Here is a 22,841-nt window from a genome sequence, read left to right on the forward strand (position 1 = left end):
AAGTTTATTGTTATCAAAGTGTTATTACTGACTTTATTGCCGCAGACGTAGAGGTCACTATTGTTAGCTTCGAATTACTGGACATTGGTAGTTAGAACTAAATTCTAATGACTGATTATGTGGCCATTCTATGAATAATTTAATTTGTTATTATTTTATTACGTAATCTGTAGTTTGACGTCATGTTTTCTCTTGGAGGCGTTAGACTTATCGAATGACGAATCAATAATTCTAAGAATCAAAGGTTTGCAAAACAAAACTTTTCAGAAAACAACAACACAAACTTGTATGACAAATCTGCAAAAAAAACAACGTGTCTCATTTAGAGACCAAATTTAAAACTCCTAATGTTTTAAATTTTCCCACCGTAAGATACATTATGCTGACGACACAATAAATAAGACAGCACTTTGATAGAGAACTTCAAAATAAAAATACGATAAAACTGTAGTTCATCATGAGGGTAACGACTGTTCTCTGTAATTATCTGGGAGCACGGCAGTGGACGCCAAGTCCGAACTATATTTTCTTATAAATTATTTAAAAAAATGCATTGTTTACTGATTTAATTATTATCTATATATTAATACGTGATGCAAAAACTTTGTACCTCTTTTTACGAAAATTGCGCGGACGTAGGAGCATAAAATTTGGTACACTTATAGTTTATGTGTAGGAGAAGTCTAGAACGCAAATATTTTTCAAAAATAATGCTTATAAAGTACAATAAATTAATTATCAACATAATATCTACTAACATTAGTTTTTATGTATCTTTTATTTTCTGTTCAGCAGTCAAAAGCATGCATGCACATTTAACATGAACTGAACTGAAAATAAAAGATACTTTGGGGATGTTTGTCTCTAAATAGAAATTATTGTTTATTATTACATATAAAATGGAAATTTTGATTAAATATATTTCAAATGAAAATTAATTACCAATACACCCAAGAATTTCACCTCAGTCAAACAATTCTAAAACATAAATAAAAGTTTATAGCAATACACGATCAAAAGACCATTTCAACAAGAATCACTTTCCCATCAATATCACATTTCCATACAACCACAACATGCGTGACAAAGTCACAAAAGCTCGGACTTGGCGGTTTGTGTGTGCGATAACCTGTGAACTAGAAGCGCAAGGTCCGCGGCTGCGACAAGCGCGCGATATTTTCCACTGCGATAGCCTAAGACCGCGCCCTGCCCTCTCCGATAGCCTCTCTAGAGATATTTCAATTTATTGCCATCGGCTGACCGAGCGCTGATTGCTCACGTCATCGCTATTCTGTCCTGGATACACAGTGTACTGCTGATGCCTTTCTAGAATTTAGTTCATACGTCATCATGTGAATTGTGTTGTTTGTATGTAAAGTGCGTAATTACTGACTGCCTCATTGGTCGAATGATCGCCGAAGGTTCCGATTTCGGCCAAAGCATTACTGGACTTCGGTTTTTCGGAAATTTCTCAGTGGTAGAACGAAATCTGGAAATGTATCCAGTATATGGCAATAGTTTCACCCCTATTACATGAGACTTATAACACGAGTGGTGTAAAATGGATGTACATTATATAGCGGCATTACGTGCCGTAATGTGTACCTCTGCCTACCCCGTCGGGGATAAAAGGCGTGACGTCGACAAGTGCCCAATAATGATAGACCCTTTCAAGTAATCAATCTAGCTAACTAAACTACCTAACATGATAAATAAACATCGTGTGCGGTCTAGGGAAACAAATACTAAACACTTATCCATAAAAAAACCGGAATACCTACATACACTTATGAAAAAAAAAACATCATTTGCCATAATCGCCACACTTAGCAGACGGCTTGGGGTTCACGGTTGAGTCACCGAAAATTAAAACATACTGACACCCATTTATCTATAGCTGGTTCACACATAGGACATACTGAGTCCAAAGGCATTATTATTAAAGAATTTCAATCCTATCTCATATTTTAATGTAATAAAATCATGTTTAAAGGCTAACTGACATTGTGTTTATCCGAAATAAAGTAGTTACGATCCGGTTGAGACCGGCGGCGTCGGTCTACACAGATAATAACAGTATAAATAGCACGCAAATGAATTGTTTATATAACGTAACGACTGTGCATTCAGTATTATTAGGAATATTTTATCTATTTTATCAACGAGATTATGTTAAAAATAGAAATGCTACAAATTGTATTGTAAATCGTTGATTGTTGAGGGAAGAAGACAGATAATCGTTTAATCGTTATCTACCTTTCTTTTTCTTTCTAGTGAACATACAACGGCGATTTGTATCCTTAGTACAAGTTTGCGTTACGTTTAAAGTTATTTAAATGAGAGCGCGTTCGGCGCTCTGATTGGTTGGTTTATTAGAGCTGGCCAATCAGAGCACCGAATCACAATCGTTTCGATCGCTTTAAACGAAAAGTAAACTCGTATTAAGGGTACTGGTGAGCCAAAATTTCAACGATAGTCGTCGTACTAAAGTAACTTTGGTATAAGTTAGATTTTGGTTGGGAATCAAACCACCATAAACAACCACTTAAAAAAAACTTATCTTTGATAGTAGGATCAATTCTATATGACTCAAATAATGATCCAATAAAGTGCAGATATCACAACATATATTGGGTTAGAGACAAAGTGCGACTTTTGGAATTTGGACTTTGAGATCGTAGAGTAAAGTACAAATTACTAATCCCCGATAGCTTATTTTGGAAATTAACATGACTTTGCAAACTACAATAATTGTAGTCCTATTTCCTTTTGCCAGTTAATCAGTTATTGTTTCTGAACATAATTCTTTTTCATAGTTCTTGAGTAAGTAAATGTAAACGTTTGATACGCAAGTAGGCATTATTATAAACTAAGCATGCGTCTAGACATGTGACGGAGTACGGTGGAATATAGAACTTTGTATGTATAATATTACTTATGTGTGATATAGACCTATGTATAATGTAAACTTGTAATACTTTGTCACGTGGATAGTATAGATGCGATTATTTATTATTGAGCCTACGAGGATACAGGGCTTTAGGGTGCCGATTTAACCATGCGACATACAATTCTAGATTTCCTTTAAGTTTAAACCTTTGCAGTTCAATAGTACAATTAGTCAAATCCTAACAACGTCTATAATAAACTGTCTATAACATATTTTATTACTCCAGCAATAAAACTCAATGTTGCCAGACATTTAAGTAAACAATACGCTCACTAGAGCCATCTAGTAGCCAACACTGGAACTAACAAGGTCCGCACAGATAACGCGAGTACATACAGATAAAACAAACAATTCGATAAAACTGATGCCTCTCAGTAACAAAAGTCACGTGGTTCCGTTCCTTCTAGAAAAATCTTTAACTAATCTTTTTCGTATAAACCAGTTTCTTAATCCTTTAGCTCAAATCAATTAATTGAAGTATTTAACACAGATTCGTTTTTTACATTTATCTAACTCAGTTGACATAAAAACAAGATTAATTTATGATTAAAAAATACATCAAAACTAATTTAAAATTTCAGTTGTTTACTCTAAATATTATTTTATTTAGATAAATCTAAATATTAATATAAAAGATCATCCCAAATGGGCAGAATTAATTTTCGGCTTGCACTGATTTGATCAAACGGCAAGACTTGGCATGATTTTTAATAAAACTAAATAATATATTTTTTACAAAATGTTATCTTCCCGGGTTGTCAAATAAATATTAAAGTTTCGGTTACTACCAGTTATTGCTATTATTGGGTTACTTGATAAGAGAATGATTTAAAAAAAATATTTTTTTTCTTAAACTTTCCGACATTTGATTACTGATAACTACATTTTGTTATTACAATTGACCAAAAATAAGCTTTTATTTGTACCAAAACGTCTTGATTGGGACAGCAGAATAAGTAGCAACATCTTTAAAATTCTAATGACCTTATAATGATCCCCAAGTTATTAGACCCGCATGGGGATTATGGCACACCCTCTCTTAAACAAGACACTTCTGTTCAACGATGGTAGAATTCCTACTGAATAATATAATTTAATATAACTATAACTTAACTAAACAATCACGGTTTACTCACGCACATTATTGGGAGAAAAGCTTTACTAGTTTCGAGTCTCAGAGGGACTCTTCATCATGAGCAGCGTGCGCAGACGCGGCGACGTCGCGCACGCTAACTAGTAAAGCTTTTCTCCATTAATATACGTAAGTAAACCGTGATTTTTTACTTACTGCCGTACTCAGAGTCATTTAATGATTACTTAAACTATTCCTTAGTAAAGATTTTGTTTCGAAAACAATTGCTAACGACTGTATTAAGTAATCATTAAACGACTCTGTATGTGGCGGTTAATGTAGTATGGCTCACGATAGTTATTATAAAAAATAAAGCTATAACTTGCCGTAAACAGCTACCTCCATTTAGAAAAAAAGAAGCTAATATGAGACCAGTTCACAAATTACTCCACAATACACCATGACACAATGTGTGTCTGTTAAATATATTTGGAGTTATTATTTCCGTAGTAATATTAATACAAGCAGCGTGCTGTGGCAATATTTGTGCAGGCTGCAGACACGAGGAAGGTTTATACAGCTGGGCACGGACTGGTGAAAGCTGGTGCTATGACGCACGAAACTTGAAGACCTTTGAAGATCAGTAGTGTGTCCAATTTTATTGTAAATATTATATTCATATTTAATTATCAATTACAATAAATATGTTAAGACTGAACAAAGTCCTCCTTTATGAAAGAGGGTTTGTCAGAATCCCTCTCCCCGTCCCCCTTGCGCATATTGTTTCTTACTACTATCATGTTTTTTTTCGCAACTTTAACACAAACATCGACCGATATGTCAAGATCGAAATTCGTTCTTAGATAATAATAAAAGCTCAATTTCCTATTTGTCATAAAATTAGACAGAACCAATGTAACACCAAATATCTTCATTCTAGCCATCCACTTCCACATTACCTCACCTTATATGACTTGTAAAAACTCGAATGCAAAGCATTACATAGAGCCAATACCGGTTTAGTATTTACAAAATATAATAGACTGTAAATTACACATTTGTATGCATAGAAACAACACGTGTAAGAGTGTACCTACACGGTGCATTCAACTTTATCATTTCATCAGGCGGCGTGTTTTTATTATATTTTTATTGATTACACAAAAAAAAACAAATAAATAAGGTGAATACCCATATCTAATTGATCTATACGATGCAATAGAATGCAATAGTTATCAAGTAATTACCGATTTTGTTTCCAATATTACAGTATAGCCTATATCTGTGTCTAGAGTAAGTAAAACTACAGATAAATAGTCGCAAAACGTCTTTTTCATCTCCGAAGAGATTGGTTAAGTCTTTGACTGCCCATAGAAAACTATTGAAGGCAAATCCTCCGCTAACGTCGGTCACCGGTGACCACCACGGCATTTAAAGTGTTAAGTGTACATTGTGTACCAGATACGAGTTTCGTGTTAATAAGGGGGTGAGAAAATGCGTATCGTGTTGAGTATATTGTGGTATGCACATTGTAGCTCAACCAGTTCACTGGTTTTGCCAAATGTCTGAGCTAATCAAGTTTTACTGGCGGACAAGGCACATTGCTCCAGATATAGTATTTGTCAAAAAAAATACGACACGAATAACAAAATAGACTCTTCAACTACTCAACTGAATTGAAAAAAATTGCTTTACCAGGTTGCTTTAAGCGTTATTTTTAAAGAATCAAGGTATATCAAGAAAATCATTTTAAAATGTCTACTTCTACTGAGGCTAACTAGGAGATTAGTCACCTGAAAAGATATAACCATTGAATAACCTGCCTTTTGAGAAGAATGAACTCGACAGTGGGGCTCCAGTAACCTCCCTATCACGGCGATGCAAATCTATACTAATATTTATTGTTTGATTGTTTGTTTGAACGCGCTAATCTCCGGAACTACTGGTCCGAATCGAATAATTCTTTTTGTGTTGGATAGTGCATTTATCGAGGAAGACTATAGGCTATAAAACATCACGTTATGAGCAATAGGAGCTGGGCAGAGCGGGTGAAACCGCGCGGCAGTAGCTAGTAATAAATAAAAAGTTAACTTAAATGAATAGTTACCGATTTATCCTTAGGCTCCTTGGTATGCAGGTTGTACAGGGTACCCCGTTTGTACTCGTCGCCGCATACGTAGCACACCTCCGTCATAGAATTCTTGTCCGGCATGGAAAGGTCCAGAATATCACGGTCCGAACTCGAATTCGAGTTGCCTGAGTACACCGATACCGTCGATCTGTAATCAGTGAGGTTATGTGGTGAATAAAAACGAGAACTAGCTTTATTTTTAAGCATTAAATAATGAGCTAAACATATTATTGATAGCAATACTAAAATCACTCAATCACCTGATAAATGTGAACATAGAACGTAATTAGAGAGTGGTGAAACTTAGAGGGACTAGAGATTACAAATTTTGATTAGAAAAATTAAATGATTAGATATCGAGAACAAATTGATAACCTAAATACATAGATTAATTGTTTACAAACATAAAAGTAGAGGCTTTTTGCAGCACTAGCGACCTCTAGCAATGCAAAATCACTTGAAAACTTTACCATCGAAAGCCTTTTGCAGCACTAGCGACCCCTAGCGGTGCAAAAACCCTCGATAAGACGATTAAGTATTTACCTAATGGGTTGTAAATGTAGTGTAGCTGACCTGACGGCGTCGAGGTAGCCGGCGGGCTCGGAGGCGCCGGAGTGCTGCGAGCCCACCGAGATGACGGACGGGTCGCGCGCGCGCAGGTCCAGCACTCCCTCTTCCTCCGCGCCGCCGCCCGTCGCGCCGCCCGCAGTATTCGCAGCGCCTGTCCGCTGCTGGAAGTTCATTAGGATCGCGAATTAATTTAACTGTGTTACACAAATGGAATATTGCAGTGTTCTTTTAGTACAGTTATGGAGAAGTCATGACCCGCAAACTATCAGTCTGGAATCCACGAAAGTACCTCTAACTAATAAACAAGTAATTTTGACCAGTGTCAGACTACTCTAGAGTTCTTCTAAGTTCTTAAAATACTCACATTATTAAACTTATGCACATGATTCTGGTCCTTTTCTTCTTTCCGAAAATTGTCATTGGCGGGGTGTGGGGGCGCATCAAGGGGATAAAGGGGGCGCGAGGTGGGGCGCGGGGAGGAGGCTGCCTCCTCGCGCGCGCCCTCGCCTGACAGGCCCAGTACCTGCGCCGCGTACTCGCCTTGGAACGACATGTCAGCTCCTGGAATCGAATGAAAAATACTATCAGTCATGATCCTATTGATTCTGTTAGAAATAAAAAAAATAGCAAATAATCTCAAAAGTCCTAGTCATTTCCTTTGTCTTCGGGATGAATTGGAAATGTCCAAGCAGTTAATCTGCTTGATGCAGCTAATGAGAGGTGAGATTCTCAACATTCTAATCCGCTTCGCTATCTAAAATGAAATTACATGTAGGTGCGTGCTCTTGCGCAGCCGCACTGGTCTAGTCGAAATACTTCGAGTGTCTCGAGCATACTCTCTGGCTCTCCGGCTAAGTAGTAACTTAGTCTTATCCAGCCTAATTAAAAATAACCCAGGAGAAAAAATATAGAAAGTAAGTTGTAATAATTTCGTAGAACAACCGCCATTCATTTCTACAAGGCCTCAAAAACAGCTTTCCGCGTCCAGTATCCTTTGGAATTTCCATACAAAAAAGCAACTACCGGTCGGTTAAACGGTGAGCATTTAAATTATCTCAAATTACTAGCTTTGAGACCACGAACCAATCAGCTAAATACCTGTCTTTACACAAAACCAACTGTCAATTACCATTAACCGAGTACAAGTCAATTATGCGGCTATTACGATCCTATACATTATAATGTAGTGTGCAACACGTACGTAGGTATACGTAGATCCATTCATGGATCGGGTGCGCGCGACCTCGGCGCAGTAGCAGTGAAAGTGCCACCGTAATCAGCTGACCGACTGAGTCCAATTGCTGCGCGGTGCGTTTTATGTACAGAAGTATCAATTGGGACGTGACTGAATAAACATACTTTTTGAAAAACTAAAAGTCTAAGAAACGCCATCATGGAAGGTTGTGTAAAAATTATTTTTTCTAAATTCACAATTTCAAATCATTCAATAACAATATAAATTGCTTCAGAAAAATGTTTTGTAAAATATTGCGAAATTTTGCACATAAAATGAGAAAAAGTTACATCTAATAAGACAGTTTTAAATAAGCATAAAACTTCGAAAGATTTCTCTTGAACTGCGAGTCTCTAATCTAGACGAAACTTATTGTACTTCTGAATATCTTAAGCATCGTAATACCTAGTGAACTAAACTATAAACCCAGCAGGTTTCTGGTAGCGTACATTACTGGAACACGGCCGTTAAGATAAGGCCACATAGGTCACAGCGCCGGGGAAACACTGTTAAGGGCAGCCAATTACATTAATTGCGACAATTATTCGCGAGCTAAACGTTTCGGGGAAAGAATGGAGGAAAGGGTTACAATGTACGGAGTTCTGATGGCCTCTTTAAGTCAAATATGTCATGCGACACCAGAGCCCGGATATGGAAATAACGACATACTTTCCTCTCATAAAGGAAAGGTTATTGAGAGATTTATAAGCCGAACACAATGGCAGCAGAATCTTTTAACAGTGTCTATGAAAAATGCGCTTTATGTATATTTACAGAGAATAAATAGTCGTTTATAACAATATCTATATAACTGGCAACGTTCAACCATTTATTTAGCATTTTAAGATGAAAATGGTGTCTCTAGGAGATCGTTCCCATACAATATATTAGGTACAAGTAAAACGTTTGAGCAATAGATATTAGATACCTACATTACTAAAGGCGTCGCGTGGCTAACAATACGAAATATGTCCTATTGAGTACAAGCAAACTATTGTAGTTTAAATAAGGCATTGTTCAGTGTTATTCGCATGACTATTACAAATGGGTAAACTAATTTCACCGTTATATTGTTTGACGATGGAAAAATCCACGTGGAAATGTACAGTTATAGTCTATATTGGAGTGTAGGTACTGTACTGCACAGGTATTTTCTTTAAGTCTTTGACTATCGATAGATAAGTGTTAAAGGCAAATTGTCCCCTAACGATGCATGAACGATAGTTAAATTAAATAATTTGGACGGCTTACTCACGTTAAAGGTGCGACAAGGTTATCCGACTAGTTTCAAGTCACGCCAGGGATCATAATCATGAGCAGAATGCACGACAACCGACCCAGTGCGTGTTTTAAGCCCAATAGACTTCGTTCAACAATTGAGTTGTTTCGAATAAGCTGACTGACAAGATCGCCGCAGCGTAGTATACAGTTGGGTTCAAATCGAAATCTTTCTTAATGACAATTATTTTCTTCTTTATATGAATTAGGTAAAGTATCAATTAGGATTGTACCTGTACTTTTTCATAGTAAAAACGTTTGTTAACACGTAAGCCACAAACGCGACCAATGAACACTCATAGTCGAAGATTCGTCATTCAACATACTTTCCTTATATTTCGCGAAATAACTCATTCGGTGCAATTCCGTTCATTGCACCACTAACATAATTGCAAAATCTATTTAATTTGACTACATTTTGTGTACTTTGTTACTGCGGTACTTATAAGTAATTACCGCAATGATTTTGAATAGGTATTACATAAATTCAGGGTAGAATATTCCAACATGCTAAGTCGATAATTTTTTTCCTTTTTTCAGTCTATACGCTCCCCTAAAAGAGCCTTCAAATTGAGCGTTTGTCCAGGGTAGGCGTTCGATAACACATATGCGCCTTGCAGACGCGGCGTAGGAGCAGACTTTGCGCAGGTTTTTTCAATTTGAAGGCGCTCTAAATCCTACCTAAAATATTTCTGTACTGAGCCGCTTAGACATAACCCTCACGTCCATAATTCATCCTTAGAAAGAACTTCAATAAAACACCCACCATATTAAATAGCTACAAGCAGGTTACGTAACTATAAATAGAATATAAATTACATAGAAACACGCTGGAATCCCAACGGAGCATATCTAAATACTAGGTAGATAAGAAGTTTGCCGACACCTCGGCTATTAGTCTCAAAAAGATAATTACGTCTAGGGACGAACGCGAGCGAAATACTTCTTAAGAAAACTGCAACTTTGTATTTTGTATCTGCTAGTACTGTTTTATATTTATTAGTTTCGTGCAGTTGAGCAAATGAACTATAGGGGATTAATACCTTTTAGAAAGCCATAAGCCCTCTTGCCAAAGCATTCTATTGGTAATTTTTCATAACTAGGTTAGAGGCGGAATTGAATCTTTTTATATCTTTGATAGACGAATCCAATCTGCCCTTCACAACCCACCAGTCATCTAGCATTGTGACAAAATGCCGTATCACACCTTAGACATGACACAAAAAGTCGACGAGATCGACCTAATTCGGTTTAATAGCGTACTTATTCTCAGTTTGGTGAAGTAAACCGTAGCGAAGTATCGCATTAGTCATGTCGTGTGAACAATACAAAGTTCAGTATGCAACGACTAGAACCGGTCCGAGCCGCTTAGTGGAACTTCACTTTTATTTACAGAGACTAATTCGATGCAATCAGGGCTGCCCCGAGTCGCCGACACCGATGTTCCTCTCTTGTTTTTGTTTGAGCTTACGTCGCGTCGGTGTTACTGTGTGCTTAATGTGTTACACGTTTTGTAGTTGCACGCTTAGGGTTAGCCATTGTTGGAATTAATGTGGCTGGGACTGGAGTTTGTAATCAAATTGCATTTGTTGGACTGTGACTTTTAGATGAATTATCATTTCTACGCATGTACGTTTTCACTTATTTGAATTATCTTTTCAGATGCTGAAGCGTCATTAGTTAACAAGCGTGAGAATCCTTAATATTCAATTCATTTTACACAGAATTTGTAACTCCTACTTCAAAAAAAATTGCGCTATGGTGGTGCAGTGCAGCGTTTCGTGGCAACCTTTAATCGTCGAGCGGCGGCCAGTCGTATTTATATAACATCAAAGAGTTGGTACCCTGTCGTCTGGCCGAGCCAGTGATTCATATTTCATCAACGGTTGACATATGACATGCTCGCCACCAATAGCTAGGGCACCGCGCTCCGACGTGGAAATTCCCCTGAGGGAAAATTATTGATGAAATATTTTCTACCACAGGTTTTAGTCCAAGCCTTACTCTCAATACAGGTACATTTATAATATTTAGTAAATCACGTCGCTTAATCATGAAAGTAACTAGTGAAACGTGTTTAATAGTAGCTAGTCATGACAGTTGACACAAATTCTTGTAATTAGTTCGGGTGAAATATAACTGGGACATTAAAGTAACGTGATATGGAACCATCACTAATGATATGTACTACATTTTCAAAATAGACTCGTGTCACAAACAAAATAGTGAAACATTACCGAACGTACTGAGTTCTCTATTTATCCCTTTGTAAACAGTATGTTATACAATGTTAAAAGTTAACTGCAGGTCAATTAATAGTGAATGAAACCTCATCGTTTTCATTAACGGCTCTCATTAAACTATAAATGAGCGTGTGACGGCTTTGGAGAGAGTTACTCACATATATGTATCTGTATCTACTATGTAATATTATTGTAGACAGATTGCAATACAGTTGAGATGTAAAATGTCACTAAGAACTTTGACTATGTAACAATTTTGACTATGTTACTTAATGGTATGGGCTAAAGCAAGAGCGACTGACTGCCGCAAAAGCGTGAGTGACTAAAATTACGTACACCTCTTAATATTTCCGAAGGGTATAAAAACCCTGAAATCTTAGTCACAGGCTTTATTACACATACCAGGACAGTTTTTAATCCGATTCTACTACGAAGGAGCCCAAAACCATAGCTTAACACCGTCCTGTCTTAGGGATCAAAAGACTGAACAACTCACAGAACATCGATACCATGGATATTTCAGCAACACTATAGCCTATAATATGTATGGAAGGTATCCGCCATAACAACACACAACCACGCTATATCTCTGCCGGTACTATATCATTACAGACGGACCGTCATGTTTACTCTGTGCGACATCAAAGAGCTCATTGCTATCGGGGCTACGTCCTATGGGGGACGGTGGCACGGTGATATTTGAAATTATTTGACTGTCTGGCTCCTTGGTTATTTCAATTAGACCGCATATTTCAATTAGAACTAAATCTCTAACGGCTACGTAAACGCATATTATTTGTTATCAACTAGCAAACCTGGCGAACTCCGTTTTGTCACCAATGATTTTGCCTGATTTCCTGCTTTTCTCTTGTTTTTTTTCCTAAATTTTCTTTGCTATAAACCTCACGGAGCCTGAGACCTTTTCAACGAATGCAAAACCGTGGAAATCGGTTCGTGAGCTATAGCGTCAGAAAGGGAAACCCGACTTATTTTTATATTACCTATAGATGTAACATTTCCTTTTTGACTAGACTAGAATCCCATGTAATAGAGGTGAGGTTATATAACCAACACAACTCCAGGCTCCTTGTTGAATTTACGGAAATGTGGAAAAGTCCCAATAGTACTTTGCCCGAAAACCCTGTCCACTAGACCGAAGAGGCAGTCAAGCAAAAACTTAAAACGTTGTTTCGAAGAGAAGCTATTTGTCAGCATTGGTATAAAAACAAGAAGTTATATCTAAAGTACAGTACGTACATAAAACTTCCCTAGTGACTATGTATCAATCGATATGACAAACATCATATTATCGTTTATTTATATCTAAGTTATTGCAACGAAATACCGTGCCTATTAATGCTTCTATGTAGTCATTAAAATTTTGCATATTATAATATGCTATTGTTTGTGTATATTTGTCTACGGAAGGAAAAAGCGTTATTGAGTAAACAATTTTCATTTATTGTGTAGTTAAAACAGCATAAATATCCAAATAGTGTTTTCAATATATTGAAAAGAATTGAATCGAAATAATTTAACTGCTACAAACAACACATTGTGCTGCAGTTCCATTGAAAAATATTTTTCTCATACAATTACCAGAAAAACTATACAATATCTTTATCAATCCGTTTCATAATAACAATGTATACAATTTTCAGACAAATAATTGTTCATTGCCGCCTTCATTGATTTCTACATATATTACATTCTACATATACTACAGATTCTACATACTTAGTCCAAGAGGTTCATCGGATCCGGAGCTGCGGACTACCTATCGGGGTACCAGGGCTCCAGCTCGAAGCAAGAGTATGAACGAAGTACATAGTTAGAGTCTGACACTCTCTCGCTTAACCCAAGACGAGAGAAGTCATCGGATTATGACTCTTATTATCCGACAAAAATACTGAACCAGCCGTCTTCGATAGATTACCAACTTAATCTCGAAACAATAAAGTAAAAACTCCATTATAGTATCAGTTGAGGTTAGCTTGACGTGCTGCCTTCAATTGATCACGTGTAGTGCGAGGTGACCGTAACTCAGTGAGCAGTGGGTTGGCAGCGCTGGTGACACGTAACCAAACAAGCCATTGTTCCGATGGTGTGCGCGCCACAATGGTGTTCCACGAAACGCTAAGTAAACATCGGTTATATGGCTCTCCTATCAGGAGTTGACCACGAATTTTGTTTGTAGCATATCGCAGTTTCTTTTTTGGACTTGTTAAGTTTTTACCCAGGGATTGGCTAAAAAAATACCGTCGAGACACAACAAACGCATAAATATTAGAGAGTTTTCATACATCCAACCCTCTTGTACCTTTGAAATAAAAATTCCCTCTTCATTTTAAAAACATAATGTAAATAAAATTCACAACCCAAAAAGGACCAACTACAACCTCTGTATATACAGCGTGTCCTAAAAGAGGACAATAAAAAAATAGGACACTTTCCGTGCGTCTATCATGGCGTGGCTCAGCCGAGACAAAAGAGTGCCGTGGGAGGGCTCAGCCTCCCGGATAATCCGCCAGGGGGCGCTTTGTACGACACGACCCGTTTTGACAGTTGAAATAATGTTTGATAACAATTTTTAAGGACATTTTTCGCGGAATGTTATTTTTTGCTTGAAAAAATGTTGGATGTTACATTTTTATCTCAGCTCGTGGATCAGCTTTGTAAGAGAAGCCGCATCTATTTAAATTAATCAACCTTTTAAGAATATTCTTTTGATAATTTATGAAGATATATTTTTTTGTTTGTCTTTCTTTTTTTTGTTTAATTTTCCTTTATCTTTTGCTAGATATTACAAACGAGGATGATTACAGTAGACATGGCAACGGTAATCACACAACATTTCTGCGAGATAACAAGGAACGTCGATATTTTTAACTAGTGGCCATAACTGTCAAAACTAGTATATGTCACGTCACGCGGCAACGCACCACAGCACCCGATACGGAAACAACGCGAAATGAAAAAAACATGTACGGAACAAAAAAGAGAACAAAAGCAGTTGTTCCATGTCCACAACATGATTCTCATCTCCTTTGTTTTAATATTATTTATCTGGCGAGGCGAGCCGAGGCGGAAAGGCGTTGGATTTACGACGGCCATTCCAAGTAAATCGGAATGCAACGTTGTTGTACAATCGTAGTGACGCCGACTGATCCGATGCGTTTAATAGTCCAAGTAGATGCATACGTTGGGAAGACAGTACGTTGCAAGTAATTTATTGCAGCGGGAGATTTAAGGACGTGCCTGTCGTGTTCGAGGTACCTATGCAGTCTCCTTAATGGGTAGACGTCTCGTCTCCCATGATACCTATATGCATGATTGAATTCCCGAGGGGACGGATGGAGGGAGCGGACTTGGACCACCTTTGACTATTAACTTTGTTAAATATTTTTAATGAGCTGGACAGCAACTTTCAAAAATCGTGCAGATAGGCTAAGTTCTATATAAGCACTTCATTGATCATTTATTCGCATGTAGAACTGTGCTAAATAGTCACTATGGAAGCAGACTTTGTAGTTAAGACTAACCACCATACTCAGCGTCATTTAATGGTTACTTAATCCAGTCCTTATCCCACAAAATCGTCACTAAGGAATAGTTTAAGTAACCATTAAATGTATCTGAGTACGGCAATAAGATCCCAAAGGCAGGATACCCTGTCTAATTTGTACCTTTACCGCAATACACCAACATTCAGCATCATACAAATACTGTACTGACCTATGAACGGTTTCCCATCGAGCCTCTTCATCCAGTAGAACCGCTGGCTGTGCGGCTTGTTCTCGCGGTCGTACTGCTCCCACTGCTGGCGCAGGAAGGTGTAGCAGACGCAGCAGCATTTCACCGTGCCCTCCTCGTCGTTCTCCGCGCGGTAGCCGGTCGGCGGGGCGTGCGCGCCCAGGAACGGGAAGTAAGGTTCCGTGCACTGCGTAAAGGAGACTGCTGTTAGTATAAGGTGACATTGAATAAGGGACGTTTTCCTCTTGTCGTATCAAACTGAGCCTGAGTGTAGGTAGATGTAGAGGTAGACAAATAAAGCCATTTTGGATTTCAATAGATTTCGAAATCTGACTGAAATCTATAATACAAAAATAAGTCGTGTTTTCCTTCCTGACGCTATAACTCCAGAACGCTCGAACCGATTTCCACGGTTTTACATTCGTTGGAAAGGAAAAAAATCAAGAGATAGCAGAAAATCAGAAAATCATACAGTGCCATCTCCGATACAAAAATAAGCGAAGCCATCTGGTGGCGAAACGGAGTTCGCCAGGTTTGGTAGTAGTAGTATACATTCTAGTGTAATTTTAGTTGAAAGTGGTAAGTAGACTGGTATAACCTATCCTCCAAAACTTGCTACAAATAATACCACATTCTTGGTTAATTCGATAATACACACTTGGCTTACATCATCAAAAGAAGACTACAAACACCAAAAGGTATACTTATAAACCCAAACACGTAGGTAAACAGATATTGATGAAAACCTTTGTGAAATCTTACAAAACAGTACGTCAATCGAGCGATTATTGAGCACAACACACACACACACATAGGTACGAAGGTACATAGTACATACGTCAGTTGTATGTTCAAGAAACAATACAGCACGTTCCGGTGAATTATAACTATTAAATCTATTCACTTACCGATTGCATACGCGTGTTAAGATACGTGTACAATGGAGACATGGAGGTAAAGTAAATAATTACCTAAATAATGTTACGTACATAGTGTCGAATCAATAATCTCGTATTAGGAAACCAGAGAAAAAAACAATAGGAGCATTGAAGACTGAACTATGTTTGCAGATATCCATTATAGAAACAACATAAAAGTAGTTGTAGAAGGACTCACTATTTAACTTTTCCACAATCTTTTTAATGAAATATAGGGCAAACGAGCATACCCGTCGCCTGATGGTAAGCGATCAGCTCCGCCCTAAGACATCCAACAACGCAACACCAGATGAGACACAGGTGCGTTGCCGGCCTTTAAAAAGGAATACGCTCTTTTCTGTAAGGTTTGAAGGTTTCTTGAGTTATAATAAAAATAAACCAATTCCAACAATACCGCCACATTCCATCTCCACAGCTTCCGTAAACGAGAAACAAAACTTCAGAGTTTGACGGCTACAAATAACTGCGGAACTGAAATAACGTTTAACAAAATTGTTGCAACATTTGGGCGTCATGTCGTTGCGCAACATTGTCACCGAGTGGAAACACGCCTTTATAAGCTTACACCAATCGTTGTGGGAACGTTTTATGGGAAACATAGTGAGATATTGCTACGGCTTTACTTCGTTGATGCGTCCATTATCTCATGGGAACATCGGATAATAGTGTTTACAGATGAGCTGACTATTAGACTTGCTGTATCTAGGCAGACTATTAATGGTATTAGTAAGTGCTAGAGCAATGTGTAAAAAACTAAAAACTGTTGTAACACCTACAATAGATCATTGTTTTGTATTCCTGTTGTGACTAAAGTTGCCGTAATGGGAACGTTTTGATAAAACATCGCTCCCTTTGTCACGTGAAGCGGTAGTTATAATTTTGATGTAGTAGGGACAACACTATTGTTTCATTATTATTCAGGTGAAATTCAAGACCGAACGAATGACGAGTCTTTTCCGACTCTGTTATCAAATCAGTGACAGTCCAATGTTTCACTAAAATACTGTGAATACGAATTTAGTCATGTCCTTAATCTTTTTAAACAGCTTAAGGTTTTACATACCTACATGTAATGTAATCCTACCCGTAGAATATGGATTCTAGTCCGTTTATGAGTTAGGCACTAATCCTAGGATTTCAAGGGACACTAGAGAACTAAAAATATCTTCGTAACCAAGTCCTATTTAGATAACATTAGTAAAATAGACTATTCACTTCTTTACTTAGTACCAAACAAGATGTAGTACTGACTGACAATAATACAACAGTAGAAAAGTAAGAAATGCCACCACAATCCATACCAAGAGATTACTTGTGTACAATAATGAAGAGGATTAATGCAAAATGATAACAACATGGAATATAAAAGGGATAGAGCATTGACAAATAACTTGTTCGTTATGTCAAGAATTAGGTCACATTCTGCCGTAAGATAAACAAATAAAAAGCATAATGACACCATTTCAAATTAACATAACAGAACTGCCGGGTCTTGCCATTATTTTATACACAAATCTTGTCGTTAGCTCTGCCGTAATGTTAAAAAATTACTATAGAAAGCATAATATATCAGGACATTTTACATATCTATCGTCAGCGGTATTTCCGAACCGATAGGACCTTCAAAAAAAGAGCATCATCTTTTTTAAAAGGCCGGCAACGCACCTGTAACTCCTCTGGTGTTGCGGGTGTCCATGGGCGGCGCTGATCGCTTACCATCAGGTGGCTCGTTTGCTAATTTGTCTCCAATTCCATCAAAAAAATCTTACACCTGCTACATGGTCTTAGCAACATCCTATAGGGTAGCACGGAGTTAATTCAAACCAATTCCCTATATACACATTTGCACTACAACAGATTACAACTTAAGGACCATTCACGTACGGTCAATAATGGCACACCCGCACCCGTGCACTGGACATAATTACGTGTCAAATGTCAATCGCTTTAGGCGCTCCATCAATTGCAATCCGGTTGGAACCGGTACACGGGCTGAACACATGACTACGCGTAATAACACGCGAATTGGGTGACAATGTCGTTGCGAACGTCAAGACATCGTTGCGAAATGATGGATGTCTCATCATTTGTTGTGGTACGAGGATTGTGAGCTGAAGGGGATAATGTTGGATTTATTTTGTGTAGAGAAATGTATTTCGATGTTAGGTCTTAGAAGATGGAACCTTATATTACAGACGAGGAAATGAGAAACCATCAACAAATGATTTTGTATCCATACCAAAGTAATATCTGTATGTACAGATACTGTCACATCACCCAACTCCAATCTGTTAAATGTCTTCAATAGATTTAGGACTTTTGGACTCTATTTCAAAATATTTAAGTTGAAAACCTAACAAAGGAGTGGAATAAGTGACTGCTTTGGACATGATGGCGTCATGTCAGTACATTAGACTCTGTCTCGTTGTCATCTAAGTTGGTTTAATGTTACCTGCGTATCAGGCTTGACTCTGACGGTGTAGTATTCGCTGAACCCGGCGCCGCCGCATACGAAGCACACGCGCGTGTCCTCCTGCTGCGCGGGCGCCGCTTTGTCGCGCGACGCACACGGCGACGCCGGCTTTGACGCCAGCGAACTCTTTATGTAAGCCTTCGCCTTCTCCATACCCGTCCGCTGGTGACAAAAACAACATTAGGTTAATCTATTGCCCTTTTCTAAGAAAATCGTTGTAAAGAGAAAATGTTCAAAGACAGTTTCATAATATTATGACAATGAAACTAAGGTTCTTTTCCACGAATAGAAAAGCTCGTGACTCGTTGATCGACTTATTTTTGATCGTGGAAATTGTACCAGAAAAAACGAATACGTTTTCTGATTACGAACCGGTAACCGCACTTAAACTTAAGTGACTGCATCACATATATTCCTTGGTTCGAGTCATGCACGCAACCTGTATTCCAACGAAGCAGTGAACATCACACAAGCGCAATCGTTAATTGAAGTAGATTTATTGACGAGCTACAATTCCCCGATTCCTCCACAACGTTTCCAATCACTCGAAGGTAAACGAATATTAATTAGTTACAAGAACCACTTCATTTTCATTAATTCCGTGTTCCAATCGACAATTTCAAGAAAACCATAAATAGCCTTCCAGTTCTCGTCGATCAGTGATTCAAGACATCTATGGGTCGTGAAAATCTAATCGGAAAGTGAACCACTGGCGGTCTGCCAACGTTTGCGTGCACTATTAAGGTAACACTCATGAATATCAAACAGGACAGTTTTGTAAATAAAACTCTTTGCTTTGTTGGCGAATGATATGGAAATTGGGGAAAAATAAAATTGTTTTTTCTGTGAACTGCTTAGCTTGGGCGATTAGAAATTCAAGCAAATATATTAAGCTTTCTTCAGTAAGGAAATTAGGCTTCTGGAATTTTGTTTGTACATACCAACCCATTATTAGATATCCATTATTTCTGTCTTGAACGTGAAAGGACTTTGAACCAATAGACTAATATTAATATCAATAAACTAGTGGCTTTTCCAGGGCATTAACGCTAACGATCGATATCAGGACAAACGGCCGGTTATTATTCTAACATATCGATGATAACATACAGTGAAAGATATATCAACAAAATAAACGTATCTCAGTAAGTGACGTCGGTTGTAAATGTGATAAGAAATCTCAACGTCGACGTGTAGATGATTTGATATAATGATATAAACGAAAATGCTCCTTAACATGACAGGTTTAAGTTTAAAACTCAATGACGTCATGAGGATAATATCTACAATTGCTATAGACAAAACAATTGCTATTAGTTAAAGCCTAAAAGGCAATAAATATTGTAAGTACCTTCTACACGAGTGGTGTGAAAACGTTGCCAGTAAAGCACTATATAGGTAGAATAGAAACTTCAAGTCATAAGGCTGTCCATATTAATTCAGCAATTGCACTTTTTACACCACTCACGTCTTCACAGAACGTGCCTTCAGGTAATTCCGCTTGGAATTCTGCCCATTAATGAAGGATGACCTACAAATAACTTAGAAAAAGGGAAGCCAGTGAAACTACGGGCCGCGAATGATAATTGTGAAATTAATTAAAACCTCTCAATGCATGGGTGTAATTAATTTTATTGATGACAGAGCTTTGCCAAGCGGTTTCTCCTGTGATTTCTGCTAAATGGCATTTAAGAGTAGTACTAGATAGCCCTAAGCTTGAGCCTTAGGAGTCCCTTTTTTTGAGAGGGGAAAGTCATCCAATGTCTTCACCCGCCTAGGGCGAGGCGAGAGCGAGTGTCAGACTCTTACTGATTAAAAACTACCCCGTTCCTACTTCTGCTTTTCGAGCTGGAGCCCCGATAAACTCGCCAGGTTGTCTGCAGCTCCGGAGTTTTAGGAGCCCTAGCATTCACACTACCTACATCAAAACGAATTCTGCAAGTAACTATTTAGTTACTAAACAAAAGAGGCGTAATGAGAAATAACTTTTATATTATTTAGCATCATCACATTGGAATAACCTAGTAACTAATAGTCTTTTTACTTAATTGAAAGCTTGACCGACATTTAATTCGTAATTACAATTCAAATAAAGCATTCATTTAACTTTGAAATTCTAAGTACTTTGATTCTTCCATAAAAATATTTTATATTTTCGCTTTGGTAATAATTTCAACGGGTTTGTTTCAATGACGATTAAAATTAAAAGCATTAACGTGTCCGCAATGTCATTTAGCGTGATTACAGGACACCCTTGCACGGGACTTTGCTACGAAATTATAGGCCACGACCCTTTTCCCGTATAAATCGGTAGCCGCCGTGATAATCACTGTGCCATTAATGAATATTTAACTACATTTTTGGGACTAAGCGATCGTGTCGTGTGATTGTATAATGAGCTGTTGTTTTATTAAAAAGTAAACATGTGGGTATAGCTAAAATGGTGTAATTAATTATAATATGTAAATGTTCAATAGATATAGGTTTTCTACCATCGATTTCAATAACTAATTCTCAATCGGAAACGTTTAGATTACGACCGTTTTTTGACATTAGTTCTATAGAATTTCTGTCAAAAATGATGATCGATTCGAAGATTTTGGATTAAGATTGGTTATAGCAATTAGAACAGACATAAAAAACTTTCTACCATCAATTCTGTCCGAATGCTGTACCTCGCTTCCAAGCTATCCTATCAAACAATACCCACAGTATAGAACTGAAGGTCTGAGATTAGATATTCAGGCAATAAGGATATCTAATCACCGACCCTAGCCGGGCCCACAAGGCGTGTTCCGATACCGATTGCCAAAAAAACCAATGACTTCGTTGATATTTCGAAGATAAAACGCGATCTATAGAATCAATTTGATTGTCTCTAGGACAGTAATAGTGTAGAAATAAAAGGAATAAAAGTGTAACTTCATCCCAGTCGTCCATCGATCGGCTGTATGACGTCGACAGTTTGGTAGGAAAGTGCGAAAACAGGATGACACGTCCATTTCATTGTGGCCCGTACAATGAACTGTAGCAGACCTAATTCTTATATTGTCATAGAAATAACACGGTATTTATTCGAGGATTTATTATACGGACGTGTCACATTGACACGCACATTTCCGCAAGAATAATTCAATGTGAGATACAGACTAAAAACACATTTTTACTACAATAATATTATGTACTTACAACGAATAAATGAGTATTGAGAAAGCGAGCAATAATTTCTCATTCGGTTTCTGTAATTCACCTATTTGATTGAAGTTTATCTATTTCGACGTGTATAAAGAAAAACAATAACAATATAAGTACACTAGGGACTTTATTACTTGGAATATTATATTTGTAATGATATATAAAGTGTCCTATGGCTGTCCGCTTAGCTTATCTGCAAAGCTAACCCGGAATACTGATTACTAGGAAAAGCCCTGAGGATTAGGGTAGGTTATTTGATACATTTTGAATGATAACCCCAGAGGGGAGTGGTACCTAGAAGAAGAATTATGTGGTTTGGTTATTATTTAGTATTTCTATCATTGTAATTTACATTATCACAAAAATGGTGTGAAACGCTAGTATTCCATAAATACCTTTTTCACACGATAAAATTGATCCCAATTCCAAAAATAAATGAAAAACTTCAACTCGTAAATACAGCTATTTAATTCCCATCGAGTTATTAACAGTTTTATAATAAAGAGCAGGATTTTATTAAAATATACAGCGAACAAATTACAATGAACGTTCAAGAGTAAACACTGAGGAGCGTAAACTTAATAAAATTAAACTTGAGCATAATTTGAGAATATTAATAGGACAAGGTAATATCAACTAATATAATGTACTGCGCAAACATTTCAGATATTCAATCTCATCATATTAACTTCGTTATATTTGTCTAAGATAAATAAATTAGTTTCGTAGTAGTGGAAGCAGCGAGCTAACTCGATTTGTTTCGTAAATTCTCGAGTAAATTAACTCGATTTCCTCGCCATCGTCCGTGTACACAATGAATATTATTGTACAATATACGACTAGGTACTGGAATAAATTTGGTTTCCAATTCAATTTCGTGGGTATTGTTACAAAAAATATTGTTCAGTAATATTATTTCCTGCTGAAAATTGAGCCAAAGGATGTTATCATAGTTGTTTTTCCGTGATAGAAAATAAACTGTAGTGCGCTGCGTACAAAAAACT

The 22,841-nt window shown here is 37.4% G+C and overlaps 1 protein-coding gene across 2 annotated transcripts in view; it reads right to left on the bottom strand.

Moving 5' to 3' along the window:
• The window catches only part of LOC118277740 (uncharacterized), a 138,039-nt gene that overhangs the window by 82,732 nt on the left and 32,466 nt on the right, over positions 1-22,841 (bottom strand). The window contains exons 2-6 of one of the 2 annotated variants that reach the window (XM_050696141.1): positions 18,622-18,804; positions 15,214-15,418; positions 7,088-7,284; positions 6,697-6,884; positions 6,130-6,301 (exon numbers count right to left, since the gene is read on the bottom strand). In XM_050696141.1, coding sequence (XP_050552098.1) covers positions 6,130-6,301; positions 6,697-6,884; positions 7,088-7,284; positions 15,214-15,418; positions 18,622-18,795 — 936 coding nt within the window. In that variant the 5' untranslated portion in view covers positions 18,796-18,804. The remainder of the gene's footprint in view (positions 1-6,129; positions 6,302-6,696; positions 6,885-7,087; positions 7,285-15,213; positions 15,419-18,621; positions 18,805-22,841) is intronic. The other variant, XM_050696142.1, reaches the window with a different exon arrangement.

Source organism: Spodoptera frugiperda, chromosome 10 (genome assembly GCF_023101765.2).
Source record: "Spodoptera frugiperda isolate SF20-4 chromosome 10, AGI-APGP_CSIRO_Sfru_2.0, whole genome shotgun sequence".
Taxonomy (NCBI): Eukaryota; Metazoa; Arthropoda; class Insecta; order Lepidoptera; family Noctuidae; genus Spodoptera; species Spodoptera frugiperda.